The following is a 27,751-nucleotide window of genomic DNA, read 5'->3' on the forward strand; positions in this document are numbered from 1 at the left end:
CCTCATTAAAACCAAAAACATGACTGTAGCAACTCAAGATGTAAAGGCACAGTGAACTGAGTCTGAACTACTGCTTGGGGGGGGGGGGGGGGGGGGCTTAGCTTATTAATTAATTAGTTGATTGACATATAATTAACTGACAACAGTTATGCTAATCTGTTTTTCGCTTAAGAAATCTCTAATGTGAGGATTTGCTGCTTTTCTCTGTTTTAAAGGTGCAGTGTGTATAATTTAGTGGCATCTAGCTGAACGCACTTGGCTTAAAAGGAATATAATATTCATAAATATGTTTAAATTAGTGTATAATCACCTGAAAATAAGACATGAATCATTGCATTCTTGTTTCCTTAGAATCAGCCCATTATGTCTACATAGGGCGCTCTCTTGGTCCTCTTCCACAGAGCCCGCTTTGTTGCACTGCCATGTTTCTACAGTAGCTCAGAATGGACAAACCAAACTCTGGCTCTGCACGTTTTCTCGAATTTTGTGGCCACCATAGATTCTTCTATACACAGTAGCAGTCTTCAACCTCACAGCCACTAAATCCTACACACTGAAACTTTAATATATCATTAAAAATTGAATAGTTTGGGTTTCAGACTGCTGGTCAGACAAAACAAACAATCTGAGGATGTCACCTCAGGGCATTTACTGCTATCTGATATTTTACAGACTAAATATTCAACAGTAGAGAATACTAGATAGATTTATCAAGATTAACAAATATTGGTTGCAGCTTCAATACGTGAAAAAAATACAAGTTTCAACACTGCAGCACTTGTCCTACAGAGAGCTGTTGCCTTGTAGTGCTGCATACTGTCGCCAAAATGTGCACTGTTTACATTCTGTGTTCAGTGTGGCGGATGAAATGCCACTCCAGCTGCTGAGTGAGAGGAATAAAACAATAAACATTCACACCAAATAGAGCACGGACTGACTTGTTTTGCAGGGTCAACACACTCTGGCAAATCCTTTCCAACTGACATTTTTCTGCGCAAATTTCCCACATCAATAGTGTTGGTGATCAGTGTGTGTGTGTGTGTGTGTGTGTGTGTGTGTGTGTGTGTGTGTGTGTGTGTGTGTGTGTGTGTGTGTGTGTGTGTGCTGCTGACTGCAACTCTCATGTCTCACTTCCTCAAAGTGTATATGAATCACATGCCAATAACTGTAAAACAGAATCAACATCATCAACTAATGGGAGTGCTTTTGAGCCCTTTTTGTCTTATTACTCTTCCTGATTTACAACAACAGCCTGTTACTAGTGATCAATACACTGTGTTTTTATATTCCAATGCTGTAAGAATGATTGACACTTGCAGCTGTCAGTGCTAGTTTAAGTCATCATTTTGTGCCGTTATTCAGAGCTCTGGACCTTTTTCTGACTAAAAACAACTCACAAGCTGGATATAAATAACAATAATAAAAATAACATCAAAATCCTTATCAAACTTGTCAGTTTGGCCTTGATGAAGTTTGATACTGATTGTTTCTGGAGTTTGTTACCAGCTGTTTTAACTTCAATTTTTAACTAAATCCTCTCTCCTCTCATTATACTGTCATCTTGTTTTTTTTTGGAATTATTTAACATTGGTAACCATATAACGGACCATGGGGAAATAAACCCTGCCCATGAAGTCGTATTTATAGCCTGCTAGAGCTTTACTTCAAAGACGCTGTTTAAATATTCTAATCAAGCTCATCTAACACACTAAATCATCTTGACAGTATTCATAAATTTTACGTAGGAGGGATGTGTTTGACCCAGAAAATCTATGTATTGTCTATGAGAGATAATGGCATTACAGCTAAATTAATTTCATTTTAAACCTAGATGTCAATTTCATTTTCTGAAATGACCGACCCTACGAAGCAAATTAACTGCTCAATCTTCCTATAAAGGCAATTTCCCTTTATGGTCTGCTGAGTGTTTTTTCCTCGCTGCTCTCTTCAGTGACAGAATGCTGGAAATGCTAACCCCACTTCACCAGAAGCAAAATGTCGGAAATTATTTTTTGTCATGAAAAATCATTATACCTCCCACCGAGATCAAAACGAGTCCCTCCTTCAAACACAGACGGATGCCCCCGTCTGTGTTTGAAGAAACATCTTGTCTCGTGTTTCTTTGTTTTTAGTGTATTCTATTCGATATTTATACGTGCCTGTGTGATGTGATGAGGTATGTGTGTGTGTGTGTGTGTGTCTGTGTGTTAGTGTGCGCACGGGGGGCGTTCATGCACCAAGCTTGTTAATTGGACTCTTTAGATAGAGCTGCTGCACAGCTCCTGAGAGAATCATCCTTTTTCTTCCTTCTTTTTTTTGTCTGCTTTGCTTTGATGTTCTTAAAGTGATATGATCTTTACCCCGAGCCTCGCCCCCGTCTCGCTCCCTGCACCCCTCCAGTCCTTCTGTGCTCCTTCTATCTTAGCTGAACCGAGAGTTGTCTCAGCAGTAAGCCTCTGACCCTGCTCTTCCCTTCTGAGATAAGTGCTGCTCCACCTGACCTCTCCCCCCGTCCCCTCTTTGTCACAGCCTTTCCCTTGCCTCATTAACTTCCTCGCTCTCTCATTTCCTCTCCAACGCTTTGACCCTCAGTGAGCCCCACCCTCATCTAACCATTGTTTTCTTGTTTAGACTGCCTGCTCTGCTGCCTATGTGGGTGCAGTCTATATATATATACATACATACATACAGTACATACATGCTTGCACATGTGGCCTCACGTTGCCTCCTTCTTACCTGTGCATCGTGTGTTTCCTTCAGCAGGTTCAAATCCCGGTACGCAGGCACAGGAGGTTGTCGCCTGGCCCACCCACTGGCCATCTTCCCCGCAGAAGAGTTTAGGTGGCCGAGGTCTGGGCCCTTGCAGGGAGGCGTAGTCCACACACACACCCTGCGCCTCTTGCACAAGAGTGCGGGGGACGGTCTCAGGGAAAGACGAAAGAGAACTAATCAAGGGAGGACACTTCTTGAAGAAAACCCTGACGGACAGCAGGGCCATGCAAGCGCCCTGAGCCTGAAAAGCCAAGTAGAGGCCCCTCTTAGATAGAGGGCCGAGCCTTAAGGTCTTCAAATTGAATTTCTGCTCCCCACCCTTCCTCAGTAGAAAGTCCGCAGCCACCGTGTCGACCTAGGACAGGAAGAAAAAGAAAAGATCTTTACCTCTTACATAATGGCCAGATTCCAACACACAGGCTCAGTCCTAAAAAAGGACCAGATGGCGGTTTTGCATGTTTTAACCATTTCAGGCTATTAAGTACACATCACATATACTTTACATTACTGAACATTTTCCAAGGCATACCACAAGGATTTAGATTGATTTACTACCTTCCTGGCAGCCATTGTTTCCCATTTGTTACAGCTCGCTTTAAAATTTGCAGGGAATTGAAACTTGCTTGAGAGAAAGGTAATTCATCACAGCAAAACATTTCATCACTTTTATTTTTCTGTCAAAGTTACATTATTAAGTGGTAATGAAGTCGAGGAACAGGCGCTATTCCGAAAAGGCTGTTTGGAGAAGTGTTCAAGGGCGCTATGACACAAGAGGTTTTGAATACATAAGCTATGTGTGTTTGGAAAACGAAACCCAGAAGACTAAAAATACGCATACTTTCACCTTGTGAAACAAATCGAATGCAGCAACACGGACAGTTCAAAAACATGACTAGGATGTAAAATAAAAGTGACCAAATTTTAACTGTGATGAATAACATCACTAAAGAAACTTTTCAGTCTGTACAAGCTGATTTTGAGGTTATGATGAAACTATTGGAAGCCAACTGCTAATTGGATAGTTTGGAAAATTATCACACAACTAATTGGCATCAGTGTGGGAATGGAGTTTACCTTGACGTAAGGATTCTCCATCCATGGAGGGTGAGTGGCTGTGGCCTCGTTCGAGTCTGCCTGGTAGTAGTAGAGATTGAAGGTCTCCTTACAGCTGCGGTGGTGGGTGCTCCTGGAGGAACACTCCATCATGGTGAATCGAAGCTCCACATAGACGTGAGCTGCACCTCTTCGCTGGATGAAGCCACTGCGAAGCCAGTGGCTGGACGAGCTGTCAGTCTGGCAGATCTCATAGGTCCTCACACTGTTGTTCTCCTCATCTAAACCACTAACTTCCTCCCACTGAGGCCAAAGAGGAGAACAAAGGGTTGTCAAATAACAAGTTAAAGAGGACATCTTACCCAGAAAACTCTGAGTATATTTAACTCTCCTGTAAACACTTTTACTGGTTTCTTAGTATAATTGGTCGCATTAAAAGTCCTATTCATCATAATAATGTTGCTGTTCTTTGCTGGCTTGCTGCTGTACTGCACCTGTCAGAGTCCTGTGGGACAAATCTGGCCTGCTGTGGATTTTGATCCAGCCCAAATTTCAATCTGAGTTGTTAAATCATTCCTCCTACTGAGCTGCAGCCCAGCTAGTGGGAATACAAGTCTCACTTGTCAAACAGCGCACACTGCTGCATACAGCATCCGAGACAGACACAGCTTTCACCCCTAAAACACACTTTTAGACTAAAACACATGAATACAGAGGGGGTAGCACAAATATGTATATCTACAGTTGTTGGGGAGCCAAATGCAACAGAAAAATGCTTTAATGTTTGACTTTGGAGTGAACAGCAAACATGTTCACCACCACTATGTTCCCAAGAAACAAGCAAGAAATTAACATACTCGGGGCAAAATTTAGCGGATTTGCTGAACTTGAGGCTCAGAAATTCAGTTATGTAAATATGTAAATCTTTAAAAATCCATTTGCAGATGATGTGTTGAGTGAGGCAGAATACTGGTCTGAATGAATTACAGAGCAGCAGAGCACTGAGAGTCAGGTTTGAATCTTTTGAAGGGAGAATTTCCCTTTTTAATCCCAAATGAAATACTATAGACTTTGGCAGCACGCATTTCTGTGTGAACTAATGTTTTCTGTGATGAAGATGCACAAAATATCCCACAGGGCTCATCTGGATTTGACAAAATGATTTAAAGAAATTGTAACAGGAGAATCTACACATGTATGATTTCACACAATGCTTAATGTGACACAGATATGGTTATATGGGCCATAAAAGCTCTCGTTTCATTTATTTGCCTTGTTTAGGATTTAGGTTTTTGGAGGCTACATACTTAATTGGAGGCTGGAGATAAACTACACTAATTTCACACACAAACTCAATGATTGATGCAGAATGAATGACATAAATTCAATCTATGTTAAAGATCCATTGTTTAAGATTTAGTGGCATATTGACAGAAATATAATATAATATTCATAAGTAGGTTTTGGTTAGTGTACAATCTTCATTACCTTAAAAATGATCCCTTTATATCTACACAAGGAGCGGGTGCTTTTCCAAGGAGCCCACCATATTGTACCTCTATGTTTTATACAGAAGCCCAGGACAGAAAAAAACAAACACTGGTTCTTGAGAGGGACTTTTGTGCTTTTAGTTTATCTTACACACTCGGGAAGGGAGGGTGAGAGAATGTGCAACCTCAAGACCGCTAGATGCCCCTAAATTCTACACTCTGGTCCTATAACACATGTAACGGGGTCAATCCCTGCATGTTCACACGAGAGGAAGAAGAGTCTGCAACTGTAGCTTGATACACATCACTTACTCTGTGTATTTGCAAAACAAAAGGTGTCCAGCCCCTCATTTCATTCAAATACTGTATGTCGGTTTTGTTTTTACTAAACTGGAGGTTTAATGATCTATGATCTTTATTTGGTCTCTTTATGAAAAGTTAACTCAACAATAAACATTTAACAATCATGTTTAAGTGTCTTTGAATTTGAGAACGTTGGAATTTATATCTGAGAAGGCAGAGAGTAGCAACTAATGTCTATTATGAAGGCATCATAAACCTATGATACTAAAAGTAACTCTACAGTATGTATTAACCCTTTTATATCTGTAACTGATGCAGACAGCTCTTGGCGTCCCTCCAGTGTTGCCTGTCATCACTGAGAATAGCCCTGTTTGAAAATGACACTTTTGACAACGTGAAGCTTTTGATAAACTGCTTAAAGTGATCATAGCTGTGCAAACTATTTAGAGACTGTCAATCTGTTTTGATTTGCATCTCAATTAAAAAACATATTTGTCGAGCGTCCAGTCCCAGAAATCTCAGCCATTTTCCTTCTGAGACATCAGTTGAGCAGTTTTGGTCGCTGACGCTGCTGGCAAAAATACCCTAGCAACCACTCCTCAGTTGATCAAATTACAAATATGCCTTTTTCAGGCTGCAGAACTCAAAACTGTGGGCTGCCAGTGACTTCAGCTCCAAGGTTGATGGTATATATCAAAGCATCTGCTTTCAATATACTTTGAATCCCACATTTGCTCTGGCCTTTTCCTTTATTCTGTCAGTTACCTGCCATATAATGAACCCTTTTATAGCCAAAGTAACAAAGGAACAGCTGGAAGCCAAAAATCCCCAGTCACCATGAGGTCTGTGTTAGGAATACAGATAACACGGTGAAGCTGGGGTTACATACCTCGGTTTTGGCATGCGAGAAGATGGTCCATTTGAGATCAGAAGTCTCTGTCTTAGTGTTCATCAGCACCTCTGTAGAAAAGATAAAAGAAATATAATATCGCTCACAGCAGGAAATATAAAAATGACAAGTATAAGACTCAATTACATTCATAGAAAGAACACACGTCACAGAGTGAACATATTTTCGTGTCCCAACTGAGCTCTCTGCCAAGTGTCAGTCATAGCTTATACTGGGATTAGGAGAGAAGATGGAGTTTCACCAGCCAATTACATCTATAGGAACATTCCCACTACCCTAAAATTGTCTTCCCTCATATGTATTTTATTTTCCTCTGTGTCCCCTCTGTTCCCAGCGACACACTATGCCTGTGGTCACACTAAACCTGGTGAAAAGAGTCCACTTTTGTCCAGAGAGAGGAGGGACAAGGAGTGGAAACAAGAGTATCGATCAGACTTACATAGATACACACACAAAAACACAGGGACACACATATATAAAGATGTAAGCCCTTCCAGTCACAATCTGTGATTACAATAGAATTGATTTTTTGTAATCTTTTGAGGGGCAGGCTGCCGGCTCGCAAACAATCTTGAGCAGTTCTGCTATGATTCAGGATCCCAATAAAAATCTGGGACCTGAACTGCATGTAACTTGTAGCAAGTTTTGGGTGAAGGGACTTGTTTTCATGAGAGGACATCTTTTTCTTTCACGCCCAGCCGTTTTAGGAGCTTGTCTCTGCTGAATTGCAACTTGTATTTATACTGATGGGATGAGGTTTTGGTCACAGACCGGCTTTTAGAGCCCTATGTGTTCCCCGCAGAAGCTGCTCTCAAGGGTCAGGCAGTTTGATTTTTCCCAATAAACAGGATTTAATGCGGCTCTGTTGTGCGTCCCGATCAAGGAGAGCGCTTGCATGGAAATGGAAGTTGGAGGAAATTGGGGTTTCAGTGTGAGTTTATCATCGAGGTTAGTAAGATGTTTTGTTGAATTAGTCTGGCATCCCATAACTTCACTAATACACACACACACACACACACACACACACACACACACACACACACACACACACACACACACACACACACACACACACACACACACACACACACACACACACACACACACTCTTATTACATGTTGTTTGCTTTTAGAAATAATGCTTCACATAAAGAATCAAATCCGTCCTGGTAGTATTGATGCCTGTTCATTTAACTGTAAGAAACACTGCACAATACTTCATTTTTACATTCATAAAAAAATAAAAATGAATCTGAATTCTGGATGAGACCAGAGTGTTGCTTTTCTCAGTGTTTTTAGATGTGTTGTTTTCACCTCCTACTTGCTTCAACATGTTGCTTTGTTGTCCAAAACATCTGCTCTGCATAGACGCGTGTCGAAATCCCACATCCAGTTTTAAACACAGATTCAGTGATTACATCTGTATTTACCCTACTGTGGAGATTGGTTTAATAGCGGCTTCTGCCATTTGTCAAGTTCCACTAACACTGGTCTACAATTTCAGAGATAAAATCATCAATTATAATCTCAGGTTATTTCCGTGCTGAAAACTGACGCTCTGTTTAAAATACCTTTTCTCTAGCAGGAAACAGAAGTCCCCTTGTTGTCTTGAAAGTCAATTTACAGAAATCTAACATAATTTGTCACCAAACTCACAATAGTTTGATGACTACCAGGTCAATGTGATACATTGTGATAAATATTCATCCTAAATGACTAGACAGTGTAATTGTAACTTTCATTGTTTGTTCAATAACATAAATCCTGATGATGACAGTGAGTTTCCAGAGGAACAGTGCACACAAAATAAGAGGATATTTGGATTTTTTTTTTTTTTTTTTACAGATAGTTGTGAAGATATGAAGGTTGTCAGGGACTCCTCGTGCTCTATGAATATATTTTGCGCAACACTGATCATCACCAACAGTTGTAGTATTTTACAAAAATAACTGCAACGCCTACAGTTATTAATCTCTGTGATCCTGTGTGAAGTGAGAGGCAATCACATTTACCACTTACCAGCCCACATCCCAATGAAATACACACGAAGGCATAAAAAAAATAAAAAAAACACCCAGCGATAAGGCAGAATCTTACTCAGGCTTCCTATTGAGACAAATGTTACTGCTGTAGCTGTCCAGACAGATACAGACGCCACTAATGAACGTTAAACTGCCCGTTACAGATCAGATACTGCAGACAATTGTGGACTGTAAACTGGGTGTCTTTGGTCCTATCATAGCTGTGCTCAACACTTCAAATAAAGGGATGTTTGGATATTCAAAGTCTACATTTAACTTGTTTTTTTATGGAGGTTACTCAGTCTACTTTTATTTCCCTTCGCTGTATTAATGAATTATCCTACAACCCACATTTTACTAGGAAACATCAATAATACAAAAAAAAAATACAGGCTACATTCTGCAGATTGCTCTGATAAATGATTCACTTAATTAATTACATATATCATCTTCTGGCCAGCTGTTATTCCTCCTTTAACCAAAAAAACGTGCAAAACATCCACACTTTAATACAACATAACATTTTAAGTGGACAATATCAAGTGTTGTCTCTCAATTTCTTTAAATCCTCATTTTCCCATAACCATTTCAATGATCATTCAATCACGCCTGCTGCTGCTCACATCCTGGCTCCTGCTAATTTAATACATTTTCTCAGTGCGTGCACACACACACACACACACACACGCACACACACACACACAAATACAGAACACATCTCTTTCTCAACCCCACTCTCACTCTCTTGCAGCCAAATTGCTTAAATCTCTCTTATTGCATTCCACCTCAGTGTCATTTTCTCGTTGGCATCGTCTGGACGACCTGTCTCATGCGCAGCATATGAAAGCGACAAGGCTTCAGTAATCATCAGGATTGCATATGCAGCAGGTTCGTCATTATATCACACTGAGAGGTAAATGGTAAATGTGACTTTAATCAATGGCTTTCCCTCTGTATTACCAGTTTCTCTTTTACAATCACTTCGCTCTCCTCTTAAAGAGACACAAACAGGCATGACTCGTGTCCTCTTTCTCTTCAAAAAACCACAATCCACCGACTTTATAACAACAATCTGAGGCGACAAAGAGGAAGAAATGAGAGAATGCAGAGTGCAGGGAAAAAGAGGAGAGAGGTGGATGTAGAGGATAATTGGGTGACAAAGTTCATGCTGGTACTTTCCCCACATTTAGTCTACCTCGAGTTCACTTCAACATAATAAAAAAAACCTCAAAAAACACCTTCATAATACTCAACCTGCAGTGTGAGGCTGCCCCATCTCCACCTTTAATATGCACACCTGCCTCTGTTTCATATGGTGATTTGAAGGAGTGGAAAAGAAACACCCCCCACCCCTCCAAGCATGGTAATAACTGTTTACCTCTGCTCTATCATTAAGGTTTATGAGACAGGATGCGTGAGCGTGAGTGTTTCTATGAGATGGTGAGTGTTTCTATTATGTGCATGCACGGCCTTGCCTTTCACTGAAGTAGATTCAGACTTAAGCCCTGTTAGAGGAAGCCGACGTTTCCCCCCTACATTCTTTCAGCAGTGGTGGCCACCCACCGCCGGAAAATTGCCCCAAGTGCTAGAAAAATGTTGAAACAATGAACATTCGTCATCTGGCCATATTTAAAACCCAAAACAAACAACTTTACAGTAATTACAGTACAATTGCCCACGTTAGCCGACACTGGAGAAGTCTAAACTGATACTGGCGCGGGCAGGAGGACTAAGCAGAGGAATTACAACTAGGAATTAAAAATAAAAAAGTTCTTAAAATGATAAATAGACATGGTTGACTGATTTTTGTAAGTAACGACTCTGACAAAGCATAGTAGTTGACACTGAAGTAGGTGGCTTGATCTTGACTTGGCCTACAGCGAGATATCAGTAGTAACATGGCAGAACTTTTGTTTTCATCATCAAATCATGTCAGAAAAACACACAGGTATGGGGAAGGTATTAGGTTTTCTGTATGAAAGGGAGACAGCAATAGAGGGTGTTGTACTCAGTTTTCTTTTGAAATGCAAAACCTGACACTGTATTTTTGACAAAAGGGGGGGCGGGCGGGGGAGGTGAGGGGGGGGTATACATTGTATATTGCATCCTCATTTTCTATACAGCTGTCTTCAGGCTTTAGATAACTGACCTCAATTCGAGAGCAGGACCCATTTGATCTAAATCCTTTTGTAATATAATGTTGAAAATTCTCCACTTTTGTGTTAATTCCATTGTTGCGTGCACTTCCCCTCCATATCTTCTACATTCTCCTTGACTCCGGAGTATGATAGGGAAATTATAGGCCTATGAACATTTGCCCTGCTTCAGCTACAATTTGACCTCATTTTAATTAAAGACACAGAGTGCCAATTACCTTCATACACCTACAGAAATAGAGACAGAGGGAAAGAACAGCGAAAATGAAAAAAGAAAAAAGTTAGAGGAGAGATGTCAGAGGGTTTGGGATTTACACATGACAAATATATAAAACTAGATGGATTTATCAGTGTGTTTGATAGTATTACTGCTATGATCATCAGACCTCTTACTGTCAGTGTCTAAACTTTTTTTCCCCAGAAGCGTCTTGTAGCCAACACAAGGCCATCAGTCTGATAACATCTTGGTGTCATTATACTGTATTCCTGTACGCTCAATACTTTTTCCCGTACGTATTACATGATCAATCATACATCTGATCTGTCCAACATATAACAATACCATTCGCATGTACCACATAAAAACAAACACTGACAATACTTTTGTGTCAGGGAAATAAATGAATGTATTTTTTTCATAAAGTGAGGTAATTTAATCACATACAAGAAACAAAAATGTAATAAATCATATATAGCGACGCACAGGAATTACTGCTTGTATAAATAACATTTGTTTGGTGGTCTGGGGCTGAAAGCTGCTCTCTTCCAAATTTGATATGAAGGTTTTGTCTTGTTTCCTGTAGTAGTGAAGTTGATAGGAGAGTTATTGTTCTCCAGGTATTACTCAGGTTTTTCCAACTGCTAGCACATGTTTTGTATTTTGCAAGGCTAAATCCTTGAAATCAGGCATTCATAAGGGATGTTTTGGTGCCTCAGACAATTGGATGTTTCACATTTGTAATTAAATAAATAGTTCAACATTTCAGGGAAATATAATTGTTTTCTCGTTGAGTTAAATGAGAGAATACTGCTCCTGTATAGGTACGGTTCGCTTAGGTAATGAACAAAGACTGTAAACTGGGGGGAAGTAGTTAGCCTGGGTCTGTTCAAAGATAAAAAGAAATTAAAACTGCAAGCAGTGTCAAAGGGCCCTCGCACCCCCCCCGGTTTCCCCCCAACTGTAACGCCGTACGTGCACGTCGGTGCGTGCGGCAGTCGCAGGGCTGTCAAAACTGGCATGTAGATGTCTTTGCTCCTGTGCCTTTAAGTGAACATTGTGTGATGGGGTTAATGTCTCCACTAGATGGCAAACTAAGACCACAAATGAGTCTGGGTGACTTCTCAGCACAAAGGAATGTGGGTGAAGGGCCAAAAAAGCATCAAGATTGAGCCTTTTTGCCTGGATGGCCGACTTCCTGTTGGACTTAGGCTATGGGTCCAAGAGGCTTTTTTGTGCGTCTGGACATAATACATAGGCCTTGTCGATTTCATTTTTCTATGTCAATGTGGAAGGCGGGGCTTAAACTTTGAAATCTTCGAGGGGGCGCTGTGGAGTCATCTTCGCACTTAAAAATCCCAAACTTTGTCAGTAGTCAATATGTGTGACTGTTGACGTATGTGTATAATTTGGTGATTGTAGGAGTTTGTGAAAATGTACAAAATGGATAAAGGCATTAGGGGGCGCTATTGAGCTGTTGTGCCACGCCCAGGGGCAGTTATGGTCTCAAATTAAAGTGCGCCTGAGTGTGAACCTATGTGGGCAATTTGGTGATTCTGTGAAGACGGGAAAGTCCTCTAAACGCAGAGGGAAAAACGGAAAATTGACGCAGGAAATGCACAATAACTCACTTCCTGTTAGAGCGAAAATTTTGAAAAAAATAATTTGGGGGTTTACCCATGAGTGCTGAGTCCTGTAAATTTTACGAAGATAAGACAAAGTTTGTGGTCACATGACCTGCTGTTAGGGGGCGCTATGGAGACCCCTTGCCACACCCACCCCCAATGATGTTGAAATTGAAACGGCTTCAACAGGTGTGACATTTTACGCAGTGCATGTATTAACATCCGACAATGTATGGAGGAGTTATAAGGAGTTGTTTGTTTATACAAACAAACGACTGCCACGCCCACCTGGTATAATGTAGGAAAAATCTGTCGTCAACTTTACATCATCAAGGTCTGAGGATGATACAGTTCCAATCTGAAGTCTGTGGAGTCAAAACTGCAGGAGGAGTTTGTTAAAGTACGAGGCCTGGAAATGGGGAAAATGGCGACAAAAATGCACCTGTGATCCAAGATGGCCGACTTCCTGTTGGACTTAGGGTATGGGTCCAAGAGGCTTTTTTGTGCGTCTGGTCATGATATATATGAATCCTAAATGTCGTTCATGTACGTGCATGTAGAAGGCGGGGCTTCATTTTTTTAATGTTCTAGGGGGCGCTGTAGAGTCATTTTGGCACTTAAAAGGTTGCGGTCATACCAAAAAATAATATTCGTGAGTCTTGACGAGTGTGTCCAATTTGGTGAGTTTTAGAGTTTGTCAGTACATCCTAAGTGGGAAAACGCATTAGGGGGCGCTACTGAGCTGTTGGGGCAAAATGTTGGGCAAATGTGGTATCAGATGAAAGAGCTCATGATTTGAAACCTACGTGGCAGGTTTCATGATTCTGTGAACATCATAAAGTCCTCAAAGCAGTGTTTGAAAAATGAAAATCGGTGCACGCCACGCCGCGTGGGCGACTTCCTGTTTGGTAAAAAAATTCCACAAAATTAATTTCCCAATGATCAGATGAGACCTATGACATATGTAAATTTCATGCAGATCCGAGAAGATTTGTGGTCATATGACCCGACGTTAGGGGGCGCTAGCGAGTCCCCTTACCACGCTTGCGTCCAATCACGTTAAATTAAATACATTTTCACCAGCTGCGACATGTGTGCAGAATTTCATGAGTTTTCATGTATGTTCAGGCCACCAAAAATGCGCTCAAAGTGGCGGACAAAGAGCGTGAAAAATAATAATAAGAATCTTGGCAATAGCAATAGGTCCCTCACTGACTTGTCAGTGCTCGGGCCCTAATGAAAAATACAACTGCAAGCACCCATAAAGCTAACCGATTAATATATTGCATCTTGTCTGTTAAATCTATACACAGAAAATTGTTTTATCTTTCAGACAAAGCGAGGTTACTTGTTTTCCTCATTTCCAGTCTTTGTGGTAAATTAAGCTAACTGGCTAGGCTGCTAGCGGTAGCTTCATATCTATCATACAGTCACGAGAGTGATATCCTCTAACTTCTTTATCTGTTGGTTAGAAAGTAATTAAGTGTTAAATTGTTTAAATTTAGTCACTTTCTTTACCATATTAATATTAGCAAATGTTTTAGAGTGAGGCTATATTCAGACTGTGCTAGCTACAGGTAAAAATGTGTTAAAAAACCAATATGTAATATATTTAGCCTACTTACTAACTTATAAAATGACCATGATGTATTATCAGAGATTAAGGAAACCAAGTGCCAAGTTGAAATACTGGTTTCTTCAACTACAATACTACAGCCAGTTTGCTCTCCTTTGAATTTCCCAACCTGTGTGCAGCGTCTGTTTTTGTTACAGCCTGTGCGATTCGTCCCACGGCCCATTCAACCTGATCGTGGTGTTGGCACTTCATTTCAACACGTTACATGCCACCAACACATAATGCAATGTTAAGAGGTAGTGGTCATTTCACATATTTCTGTGAGATCGGGTTGAAGCCCATTTCGCCACCCCAGACTGCCACACATGAAACATTGACACACAAACACAGCACGCTGCAGCTGGAAGCAAACAAACTGGATCAACTGAGAAAAAATTCCACCCGACCTAAAAACCTGGGTGAGTCTGGGGAGCAAAGGCGGGGGGAGACAACTCTCTCCAATATTTTGAAATTGGACTGCAGTACCCATTTTAAACGCTTGCCGTCAGTGTTACATATTTCTTCTTTAACATTAGTTTGACTCATTTTGATTTTGAGAGTTTTGTTTGTTAGATTACCCAAATTGTACCTCTCCGGAAGATTTTTACACTTGCATATTATGTGCTAAGAGAGGTATAATTGTTCACGTTATAAAGAATATCACTAGTTAATCTTTAAAAATGCTCATTTCGGATGTCGTCGGCACTCGTGTTATCTACCACAGTGCACATTTTCCTGAATGTTTCACCTTTCCAGCCTTGTTTATGCACGTGTTGGCGTGTGCAGAAAAGAAGAAATGTATGTACTGAATGTGTGTGTGTGTGAGAAACATGTTTGTGTGTCTTTGACAGAGTTGTGTCTAGTGAGATTAAACCTCAGCTTCCTGTGGTTCCTGTCCCCTTCCTGTCTCCTGTTCTGGTGGGGGCCAGCCGCCACCACGCACGCCTTTCACATGCACGGCGACCGAGCGGGACACTGTTTAACTACTCAGCTACTGTATAACAAAAGCCTCCTGTGGCACGTGTGGATGGACTCAGCTGTTTTAACTACGTGTGACTGCATGAAATGGATGGAGTGGAGAGATGAAAAGAGAGCAATGTTGACATGAGAGAAAGGTGTTAATGTTTTACACTTTTTTTCTTTCTTGTCTGCAGGGACGCATATCAATAAGTGCTGTGGTTGTAGTCTGTCCCAGGACAGGATGTGACCCAGTTAGGGAGGGAAGTTCCATACTGGACAGAAACCAAACAAGCAACCAGAGAGAATCAACACTGCTGTGAATCAACAAGACTGAAGCACTGAGGATTAAGTGCAGGTCTATGATACCTGACCTTTGAATATTTTGGCCTGTGTCCGCATTGTAATCAGAGAGTCAATGGACAAAAACATTACATTAATCACTTCTTCCCATTGTTTCTGAGAGTCCAGCTGAGCATGTGTGTCAGAGTTTACAGTGTATAGGTTTTATAAGAGTTCAGATTACTTTTCTTCCTTTAAATTCACCACAACACTGAAATTGCTTCGATTTCTAACCATCTTTTTTTAATGCTTTCTAATTTTTGCCCAGTGTTAAATATGAATACATCTGTGTGTCAAAACAGAGGAGAGAATTCAACAAAAAATGTGTCTGGTACTGGAACAAAAAACAAACGCTCATTAATACCGGTAGGTGCAACCAAAGGTGCATCTATGATTCATTGCTATTCCATTTGAAATTAATTGTAGTAAAGTGGAAGAAAAAAACTGTTGAATTATTCAAGTCACACAAGTTCAAAGTGAATATTTACTTTAATCACAGTGGCATAAAAAGTTCAGGCCCTCACATAAAACGAGAGGTTAAGAGAAAGTTAAGAGGATATGAGACATCGACTCGGTTCTGTGCCTTTTATATCACCGCCTACAAGTAATGAGTTTTGACCCGTGGTGTCAAGTACTGAACACCACTTGTGCATCTTGGACTCAAACAGCCTTTTTTCTTTTAGACAAACACAATTCTCACAGCTCTGGAGCCAAAGATACTCCCGAGGAGAGTGCTGCACTCTATGAAAAATTTAAATTATCTACAGATCTATCTATGGCTGCTTGAAAATATATTAATACTATCATAGGAGATGTTTGCTGGTGGACATTTGTGTACAATATGCACTGACTAATATTGGCAAGGAGAAGTGAAAGCAATAGATTTTAACATTTAATTATCAACATGATGCAAAGAAGGAAAAAAGTTTCTCCCAAGTTGTGCTTCTTTATTTTCTTGTCAAATTGTTAATTCAGGTCTAAGTGGGGACAATTGAAAACTTCAAGCTTTAAATGCATAATTCCCTCTTCTATCAGTCTTAAATTGCCTTGCTTTTCAGCATATTTCACTGTCTCTGGAATATTGATCTGCCACTGAGTGAATTCACCTCCTGCTGCTTCCAATTATGGGCAACACTTTCTCAAGCCCTCTTCAAAAATAACCCGAACTCTGTGAAAAACTGAAAGGCTCCTTGAGAACATTGTTGCAGGCTACACCAACTCCCCGGTGGCTTCCTGATACAGAATCATATACGAGGAAGAATGAATTACAAAGGAAAAGTTAAAAAGCTCATTTTTAAAAAAAGGATCCTTATATTTTGGGAGGGTGTGCCACACTTTTCAAAGCCTGCTACATTCCCTCAAGCCATGCCACTTTTAAAATAAAGAATAATGTACAATAAAAAAAGAGGCAACACTTGAGATGACATCCGAATTAGAAAGTAGACCCACTGTGTTTGAACTATTGATTTGGGGGGTAGACAATCAGATTTTTCATTTCTACTGTAACCTGAAAACTGATTTTGTCTTCAACCTCCACATTTTTTCCTCTTCTAAACCAGACTCTCCTCTACCGCAGATTTCTTCTCTGTGTATCTAATCTTCCTTTTCTTTTTGTTTATAATTACTGTTTACCTTCCCTCCTTTTCCAATATTTCTTTACCTTAATTATAATCTTTATCAAAAGCCACATGCTTCTACCTCTAACTGTTAAAGTGATGGCACGTTATTGTCAATGGCAGAGAGCAGGACTGTCTGATGTACAATGCCCCTTTTGTGCATGGATCAATTAAAATGCATTTCCAGCAAAACAGGATTTAAACAGGGAGATTTTGAACAGTATTGTGAGAACAATCACATTACGTCAAAACAACGATAGACTGCTATATGTGAACCTGACATGTGTGGAAAGGAATTTTACATTGACAATCATTTTCTCTTAGATTAATTCTGGCATGTTTGATAGCTCAACATGCAGACAGACAGGAAACAGGAGCAGAGGGAGGGTATGACATGCAACAAATGTCGGCATCCTGACTCTAACCTCAGATGCGTTTCAAACAGTGGACTACCGGTCGCCTGAATTTAGGTATTTCTGAACCAATCTAAATATAAAATGAAATAAATACAAAGATATAAAAGTTTCTACACCAATCTTTACCATGTTATTGTATTTCTGTATCAAATTCAATGCCTTATACAAACCCTGTCTGCTGCTGTAGATAGGAGGAGGACATTTCCTTGAAATGTGGGTCACTTCTTGTATTGATTAGTGCAGAAGGCACCTTTTTATTAATCATTAGGTAGTGATATTGCTGGAGCTTCACTGAATTGAGGATATATTACCACAAGATGACATGCAAAACAAAAACATGCAGTTGTTGAAAGACACACTTGTTCTTGTGATAATGACACATCTTTTAATCTTTAAAATCGTTCATGCTGTAACCACCTCTGAGCTTAAAAAATGTTCTCTTCAAAGACCTTGATGCTTCAGGGTTGAAAGGCAAGTGCCTTAGTAAATAGATGTGTGCTGCACCAGTACATTTAAGCTCTTCGGTCTTTTAAAAGACCATTTCTGTGATGACGGTCTTTATAGACATGCTTTTGGTAAAAAGGTTTCACTTGGTTAGATGCTGTCAAAGGTGACAGCTTGTACAACAGTGGAGTAAAAAGAGAAAGTGAGCTTAACTCAAAGCCGTATTCATCGACTTGATAAAGGGTTTATGCTTGGGAAATGACACTCTGCTCATTGATTCATCATCTAGGTGATGTACCAGTCAGCACTCAGCATTAGAGCAGGCAGTCTGAATTCAGAGATTAGAGTTGGCAGAAGAAAGCAGCACAGTCTAATGCTCCACTCCAGAAAAATGTCTTAATTTTCTGTTTGTTATATAACAGAAAAATTAAAAGCTTATCTATCAATTTCAGAGCTGCCAATCAAGGGTTTGTGTTTTGTTTTTTTGTTTTTTTACCATACACTGTCTACAAAGCACCAAATGCAGGTCTGACAACTTTAAACTTCACTGCTTTATACCTGCGAGCCATAACACATCATCACACTGGGATCAAAACAGCTCTCTCCAAACCAACTAGCCTAAAGTTGGTAACATCTTTACAGTCGGCTTGAAGGCAGCGGATCATCTGGGAAGCTAGGTGTCATCGTTGTGAAAGCACTATGAAGGGCAGGATTTGTGCTTGTTTCCAAACACTTTCTCAATCCCTCAAGAAGATATTTATCCTCTTGAGTTCTTGTGTCCACAGGGAGGCCTGAGGTCAGGGTCAGTTATAGACAGAAACCCCTGCAGGGCAGACACTTGGGAGTCATGCAGTGCTGAAATCTGAGATGATCTTCCTAACCAGCAGGAGACTGCCACCTCCGTATGTTGAATCTTACAATAATTAGACTAGATGGTTTGTCAGTTATGTAACCATAAATCAATTATCAGCATGTTTATGTCTTGTGTCATTCGATCATGAACACACAACACTGGGATCCTTTTCAAAATGTTTTCATGTGTGCGTTCCCCTACAGGGCTCATATGACATATTATCTGGAGCAAATTTAACTCCGATTTGAGATTTATTTATTTATTTTTTTTTTTTTAATGGGAAAATGAACTTTTATAAAATAATATAAAACAGGTGACCTATCTATTTCAAATCTGGCTGGATGAAGGACTCACATAGCTCCATCTGCTGCTCTGATTTATCTAACAAACTCCATGAGCCTCAAAAATGTCTACTGCTGTACTTAACAGAGTTTTTCATCAAAGCGTTTACTAAAGTAGAATGTAAAATTAATTTTGGGAGAGAGAGAAAAAATCTTGCAGAAGAAAACGAGCACACACACACAGAGACAGACACGCACATAGCTTCCAGTGACTAATCTGCTGTGGGAGGTGGACAGCTTGAAGCTAACAGTGCAGACTCCAGCTAAATAAACCATCTAAGGATTGACACATCTAAGTAGAGATACAAGAGAACAGACTCTCTGTGAGAATTCTCTCTTTTATTCTGACAAGTCACACTTTTTCATATTCAAACAACAACAGACACACTGAGAGCGAGCTCTCTTCATCATGTCTATGGAGTTGCTCCAACCAGCCAGCGACTGGGAGTTTGTGTGGCGGTGACCGATATCTAGGATAAAGATAGACTCAGCTTTGGATACGAAGCCATTTGTTAGAGTACAAAGAGCATCATTTTCCTCCCTCATTCAGCCATATTATGTCTTCCACAGGGGTTGAATTCAGTACTTTAACAACTGTTTGAATTTCAAATCCACACTTTTGTCCAATCTTAGAAAAATGGACTAAGTTTAATATTACAAAGACTTCCTAATGATTGGATAGGATTGAGTGGCGATATCAATCACTTATCACTGAAGCAAAAGTCATATGTAAGAATATAAGCGAAGGCTTAAAGTGAATTTTGTGTGCAGCACTCCTTATGAAAAGCAGATACCAAGCTGCTAAAAAAAGGTGTTTAATGCTTCTTTAACTGAACTGACCAACTCCTTTTTGGAGCATGACTCCATCTTAAAGCTCTTAGCTGTGTGCAAGCTGTAGGAGGGCAGCTAGCGCACAGGAATGTCTCTGTTATGCCGTATATAGCAGAGCCCACTTGGTTCAGTGTGGTATATGAAAGCAGGCCCTGGGAGACACACTGAGGCACAGTGTGCATGCCATGAAGGTGGAAGCAAAACATGCACATGTTCTCTAGGCTGACGTTGAACCAAGTGAATTGCATTTCACCTTAAAATGAGCGTATCAAACACCAGATGTAGGTCAACCTGTGACGCAGGGTGGAAAATATCCCAGACTCAAATCAAGTCTACTGATGGCGTACGCTTCAAGCAGAGACGTTTTTTACATCAAGGTTGCTTTTTTTAATCAATTCTTGCACATCCTGCCTCAGACGTCGCACCAGCCTAGTGTTCCCCTTTCCCCCCCCTTCAAGATTTAATTCTATTTTTGAATGCCACGGCAAAAACATCACACGGCATAACACAACAATGGTGTACAAAAGGCGCCTCACAAAAGGATGTCTCTAGTACAATGCTCAGTATACATCAAATTACAGCTGTGATGAAGACAAATGAAAAAGACAGACATGAGATAAACAGCTCCTTCTCAGCTGTTGTAGTGTAATGAAATGCCCTTTTAATCTCTTTGATATAATCACATAGTCAGCCCATCATATAGATCTCACATATGGCCCCAGGTGTGTGTGTGATTACAGAATGCAAATTGGCAATATACATACTTTGCCCACTATCTAGCGTGCAGATGTGCACATGCTTGCACCTTCCTTGCCCTCGCTGCACTTGCTCTTTTTATTTCGTTGACTCATGCCGGTCTTCCCATCTCTCTTTGACTCACTTCAAAGAGAACCCCGATCCCTCTAAAAGTGCCATTCTCCTTGGTGCTTATGGCTGATAGGCTGTGGCCTCATTCCCTCTCTGCTGCAGCCTGTCCCCATTGTGTCCTGCTCTCAGAGAGTAGCGTGTGGGTGGAGGACAGACTGGCTCTCGAAAAGTGAATGCCTGACATGGATGTATGGGCTGGGGGTGTATCTCTCTCTCTCTCAAGCTAAACTATCATCCACCTGCAATTCCCGGCTGCCATATGCATCCTTTTTCGCAGAGGGGGAAACGGGAGAGAGACACGGACTGAGAGTACTTGTGGCACTCGGATGCCTATTTAACTCTTGAGGAAGCTAATCATCGGATTGAGGTACTGAGGATGATGGGCTACAGGCTTTCAGAGAGGGGGGAGGTTGCTTTAAATGCAAATCCCTTTCTTATAAAAATCAGTTCCGTTTAAAAGGATTTCTGGGAAACGATCCACATTTCCACGGCAGGGGAGACAGTCAGCAAGAGAAAACAGCATAGCACCAGTCAAACATCAAGGAGACAGAGGACGTGGAAAGAGTAGCAAAAGAAAAGGCTACATGACTGTGAAAGAAGGGATTGAGGCTCAAGTAAGGCCTCTCGGATAAAAAAAACCCCATCCTTCCTGCATTTACTGACTCGAGACACTAAGTGAGTTTAAGTTTAGATTGTGAGGCATTATGCTATTAATCATATTATATACAAAAGACGAGAATGTCTTCTTTATTTGATTGTTTTCAGGGGATTGATGTCAATCCTGCCTTCCACCTAAAAGCAGTCGACTATAAGCAGATTACATTAATGAGTGCTTTGTTTAATTCCATATAAAAAAGCTTGTTATATGTCATTAATCTGACTGGATGTGAGCAACTGGTGAGTGTTACAGCATTTGTTTTTTCATATTCAGTTGGTTGCAATCTGCAACATCACTGCTAGATGCCACTAAATTCTACACACTGGTCCTTTAACTGTCATATATGGAAAGGAAATACAACAAATCTTCACATTTGAGAAGCTAGAGCCATTAAATATTTGACAACGCTCTTTGAAAATAACAAACTATTTGTCATTTATCAAAATAATAGCCGATTCATTTTCAATTTTTCGAGTAATAGATAACCAACTAATCATGACATCTCTAATTTTTGTTTTTTGTTCACAATGTGTTTTCAATCACAAATCACATCATGAAAACGGTAACTAACTCCTAAATTATCTCCCACTTTATCTAACATAGTTTCAGAGCTCCTGATTCAGAATGGAGGCTGCAACTTTATCACTTTAAGAGCCAAACAAAAGAAGTTAATCTCACCTCCTCCTTGGTATAAGGATCACTCTGGTTTGAGAGAGCGTGATATTAAACCCAGTGCTACTGTGTGTAAAGTTTGCACCAGGCAGGATGACACTTCAACATTTTCTTCCATCACCACAAGCTAAAAAAGTGCTGTCAAGATTTTTAACCCCAACAACGAGGCTGGCCCCCGTTTAACAAATTGCACCGGCAGCTGCGCTCTCTTGTCACAAACTTTGTGAAAAGATGACTTAAACGGAGGTAACAGCTGCAGTAACATACCATATTGCAGAAGATACACTCCCCATCGCTAGTGTAAAGAGAGATGGATTTGCGAAGCTATTATAAACAACAAGCGCTAAGCACAAGCCTCACAGCCAAGAGTAAACAATTTTTGCTGAAGAGAAAACGTCTTAACTTGACAGCAATATTCAAGAGACAATCACACATCGACTCCCATTCCTCCACTGCAGCTGAGCTACAGTCAAGTTGCGTACACACACACACACACACACACACACACACACACACACACACACACACACACACACACACACACACACACACACACACACACACACACACACACACACACACACACACACACACACACACAGCCAGCCTTATGTCGATTTTCACTGAGATTAGCATTTCCTGTATACAAATCTGTTACACCTCACACGATCGCACAGGTCGAAATTCCTTCAAGCAAACAAGACTAGACAGAACAGAATAAAACACAGCGCAACTTTTTATCATCCGCCTGCGTGAGAAATTGTCTTATTTGTCTAGACGAGCGGCGACACATTTGCATTACTTCTGAGAACAGAGCTGATATCATTAAAGCTGTAGACCCGAACCGGTGGATGAGACTGCAGTGCTTTTGTGACTGGCTGCATCTTGAGAGAAATAGTATGTGCGAGGCATAAAAAGGGAGCAGGGAGGAAAACATAATGGGTATTTTATAGGCTGAGTCTGTATGTGGGAGGATAAGAAACATTTATAGCAATTTATAAAGCCGTATATATTTTTTAAAACCATAGCAGGTTTATATTAGCGAGACTTATTAATCCTGTTTAAATAGCGCATGTCTTTTCAGTTTAAGGCCTTACTTTTATGCACATTTATCATGCACAAGGTGAGGTAAGGATAGTGTGGTTGTTTTTCTCAGTATGCCTGTATCCTCGTTACTAATTTCCAGCCAAAGCTTCATATTAATTTCTAGCCAAAGTAATTATCTGATCAAGGAGCCTTTGTTTTAATCTTCGCCCAGACAGAAGGAAGAGCGATCCACACGCAGAACGAGCAAGTGGTGTGTGTAAGTGAGTCATTTATCCTTTAGTTGCAGAAGGAGGAGAGATTTGGCAGCAGTGAGCTTCATCTGCCCTCCCATCAGTTCATTACAGAATTCCCTACTACGTGCAGAACAAGGTGGAGGATGATCCAGAGTGTGCTGGCAGAGGAGCGGGCCATTACACAAGACATGAAAACCAGACATCTTGTTCACACTTGGTAACACACAGATGCTCCGGAGTCGGTCGACAAAGTGCCACAACCCCTCGGCTCCCGTCTACATCCCCGTCTTCTGCGCCGCGCCTGCGCTGCACCTGTTTGGAACGGGCGCCTCATAAACATCAGCGTGGGGGGGAAACCCAGCCAGGTCAATGCAGACTATTCTTGATTTCCCTAGGGGCATGTTTCAAAAATTCTGCCACCAAAAATCCTGCTTGACATCACTTCCCACATTGATGTGAGCCTCCTTCGTCTCCTACCAGAGAAAAAGACTAAAACTCAAGAGTTAAGTCCGAGTTGAGTCCCTGCTAGATTAGTTTAGTCCAGCTGTGGAAACCTGCAGTTCCAGCTGCAGAATAAGCTACAGTTCCTCTAATGGCCTGATCCCTGACTCTCAGAAAGACCAAAATTAAGTGCCTGGGAAAATCCCAGACTTCTCTCTTGCAATGCAAAAGTCAACAACATTTTTCCAGCCAGAATTCAAACTCTCAGTATCTGCGGTAATTTAACATTTTTTAATGTTTGTGTAAGCGGCAAATCCGAGCTGTAAAACACCCAGAAACTATGGGTGACGCCACATATGCTTCATCCATGAGTTTCTACAGTCTAGAGTAGAAGCCGTGACTCTCCACGCCTCTAAGAAAGGACAATTAGTACCAGCGGATACAAAGCAACCAGCCTCAAACCAGAGGCGGCTGACAGATTTGTGTTCCTGCCAAAGAATATGTGAAGTCATGCATGTTCGTGGTGTTCTTGTTTACAAAAGTATTGATTGGAATGAACATACTTGGGGAAATGTTTCATTGTTTGAGCTCTGATTGTTTAAAAAAGCCCTCCTAATGCAGCAGTCAATGCTGGCAATTAGCCAGAGAATTAGTTGTTATCTCAACGTTTTCTTTTATGACACATGACCCATTACATTTAAGTAGATCTTGATGATATATGTCCATTGTTCTTCATTTTGTCAATCTACCTGATGCTAAGTGATGAAACCACATCACTGTGTGTTTTAAGCAATAAACAGTATCAGCCAGAAAGGTCTGATGGAACATAAAGAGTATTCCTCCCAGGAGCACAAAAGCATGCAGCCTAAAGAGCAGCAAGGTATTTTTTTTAAAACCCTGCAGTTCCACAGCTCTTACAGAAACCCAGTTGTGATCCTTTGATCCTCAGTAAACACAGACCCATTATTTCCAAAGACCATTTTCTATCAAAGGTTTTCACCAAAACTTGTCTCAGCAGCATTCTCCACAAATTCAAATCAGCTTTCTTTTCACTCCACAGCACTGAAACATCCCTATTAATGTCACAAAAAAGACAGAGACGTGGCAGAAGATTAAAAGCTAAATAAACACCATGAGACTCACTCTCCCACTCCTACAAATTATCCAGACACTGGCCCTGTTGTTATGTAGATGACGCCGAGCTATAATTTGAAACCATCATATTCTTTAACATTATGACAGATCATTTGAGGAGGTCTGTCTAATTTGTCCCTTCTGGCTTCACAAAACTGATCACTGGACAATTTGCCCGTTAATGTCAAGTCTGCTCCCAGAAACCAATTTAAATTATGATCCAGATTATATATTTGCTGCAAAGCTTTTTCTGCAAGCTAAATGTAAAAAACTAAAACGTCTAATGTAGATGTCAACTAGCAGAAAGCACATCAGCTCTGTGTTTGCCTCAATGCGCTGAATGTTTTAGTATTGATTTTAGGGTGAGCTGGTTAATGATCCCTCGGGATACTGCCTTTGGAACCTTTTGATGACTTGAAACTGAACACATCAAGGGTGCAGGTCTTAGAAATGGCCTTCCTGATGATATCACCAGGGGTAAAACTGATTATTTTGATACTTCTTTTGGCAACCTTTTGAGAATAAACTCTCTCAAGATAAAGCCAAAAGTCCAGTGCCAGAGGTAAAGCGAGGAAAAATCACATTTTTAAAAGAACATTTCCACAGAGACCTTCTTTTATGCCTGTAACATACAGTATTTCTAATTAGTGAGACTGAAGTCACATCCTGCTATAATATTTCTATGATTATTCCTCTGAGATCTAAAGTTCTTGAGTGGTGTTTGAATAGCATCCTTTTAAAAATGTCTTGTGGTTATACACTACTGCACTTTCTTTGGGTAAAAGAAAGGATGTAATAGAAACTGGATCTCTAATTGAGCCCCAGTACACACACACACACACACACACACACACACACACACACACACACACACACACACACACACACACACACACACACACATAATGACTCCTCATAGACCATAGACTCACCTTCCTCTGCAGAAGCCTGTGGAGCCCAATCCAGGAAGATGCACCCCATTAGGACAACGCTGATGTATGTCAGCTCCATAGTGTGGTCAGAAAATTGTCAAAAATCAACCGACTTCTGTCTCGCCTTGAATTAAAGATCAAGTGGCACCGGCGGAGGCTCGGCTGTGCACTCACTGACCACAAACCAGTCCGCATTTAAAGTGGACTTCAGTACAGAGAGCCTCACTCTGTGGTCAAAAGGCTGTAGTAGAAAAATACACATAGACTAAGTGCGGTTATCTCATAAAAACCACAACACACACAGTCAGTAGTGAATATAAGGCGTTGGCCAGATACAGCACCTCCAATAACAAGTGTGATTACTGGTTGCAGACTGGGAACTTCTCCCAGATTGTCCAACTTTGCGTAATGGTGAAAGTCTGCACAGAAAGCAACAGAAACCCACCACAGTGCTCCCACCTTCAGTCCTCTGTCAGCACACGAGGAGCATGCTTCAAACTTGTTAAATCCTCGGCTTTAAAATCAGCTCTTTGTGCTCCACACGACTTCTCCCAATTTCTCCCCCTCAGCTCGATGACTGGAGCAGGCTGGATCCACAAATCAGGGCACCTCACTGCATGTCTGTTAGTTATACACACAGATAATCCTCCTCATCATCATCATCATACCTTCCTCCACATCTTCTCTTGATGTTCGGCTAACAATCCGCCAAAGTGTATTTTTGTTTCCTGCCCCCTTTCTCCTGTCCATGCACCACACTATTTGGCTGCTGGGGGAAAAGAAGAAGAAGGGGGGAAAAATCCACGAAAGGTGGTGGTGGGGATACTGCTCGACAGGTCTAGCCTGGCCTGTTTTAACAGGGAAAAATGAGACTGAAACTGAGGGTAAAATGTCTGGTTAGTTCTCTGATGAAGTCAGCAGGCTAAAAACACTGCGGGTATTAAAAGTTGTGCGCTGTAGTATCTCTGAGAGCGGACTACACTAAACTGGTCACCGAGGACTTCATCACCGCAGCAAACCCGGAGTCCAATGGCAGGAGCAAGCTCCGCCCACTCCCGTTTCCATAACAGCAGAGTCAAGAGCACGTGACAACATGCAAGATTTCCGGAGACCGCCATCAAAATAAAATCCCATACCGAACAGTTAGGGAATCATTAAAACTCAACCCTTTATATGTTTATTTGTTCTGATTCATCTAAGAATAAAACACTTTTACAACACTGTTAAGGAGTATATCTACACAGCATTTCTCCTCCACTACCAAAAATTGATGAATTCACATTAAACATTTCTGGAAAGTTTATTGGACTTGGTCAGTTTTAATACCTCTGCTGGTGTGCGGGCAGGTTTAGATGTAACAAAGATATATGACAATAATTGGGAATACAGGAGCCTTTTGTTTATTTTGATATTATTTTCTTTTATCAAGGAACACCAAATTGAAACACATCAGGCCACAGACCCCTATTTGATAAAACATTGTTTCCCCATCTGACACAATTTAGTTATTCCACAACTGTCTGTTCTGTAAATTGGCATATTAGCAGTAAAGAGTGTGAAACCTTTTAACAGAATAGTTAATCTTATACATTCTCTCATTGGACTAACTTCTAGTCAAGGAAAAATTGTGAAATTAAAATACTCCCAATTTTTATGTGGACCTTCTGGAACACCCCCAAGAACCCCTTGGTGTTATGTTAGGGGCGACTGTAGGTCAGGAGGTAGAGCGGATTGTCAACTAATTGAAAGATTTATGGTTCCGGCTCCTCTAGTCCACATGTCGATAGTCTCTGCACATATATCAT

At 40.8% G+C, this 27,751-nt stretch overlaps 1 protein-coding gene across 1 annotated transcript in view; it reads right to left on the bottom strand.

Annotated features, from left to right (window-relative positions):
* ephb4a (eph receptor B4a) overlaps positions 1-26,884 on the bottom strand; it is a 38,352-nt gene extending 11,468 nt beyond the window's left edge. The window contains exons 1-4 of the mRNA XM_062432667.1: positions 25,947-26,884; positions 6,508-6,578; positions 3,847-4,128; positions 2,737-3,127 (exon numbers count right to left, since the gene is read on the bottom strand). Coding sequence (XP_062288651.1) covers positions 2,737-3,127; positions 3,847-4,128; positions 6,508-6,578; positions 25,947-26,025 — 823 coding nt within the window. The 5' untranslated portion in view covers positions 26,026-26,884. The remainder of the gene's footprint in view (positions 1-2,736; positions 3,128-3,846; positions 4,129-6,507; positions 6,579-25,946) is intronic.
* Positions 26,885-27,751: the final 867 nt, after the last annotated feature.

The sequence above is a fragment of the Scomber scombrus genome, chromosome 14, assembly GCF_963691925.1.
Source record: "Scomber scombrus chromosome 14, fScoSco1.1, whole genome shotgun sequence".
Classification (NCBI taxonomy): domain Eukaryota; kingdom Metazoa; phylum Chordata; class Actinopteri; order Scombriformes; family Scombridae; genus Scomber; species Scomber scombrus.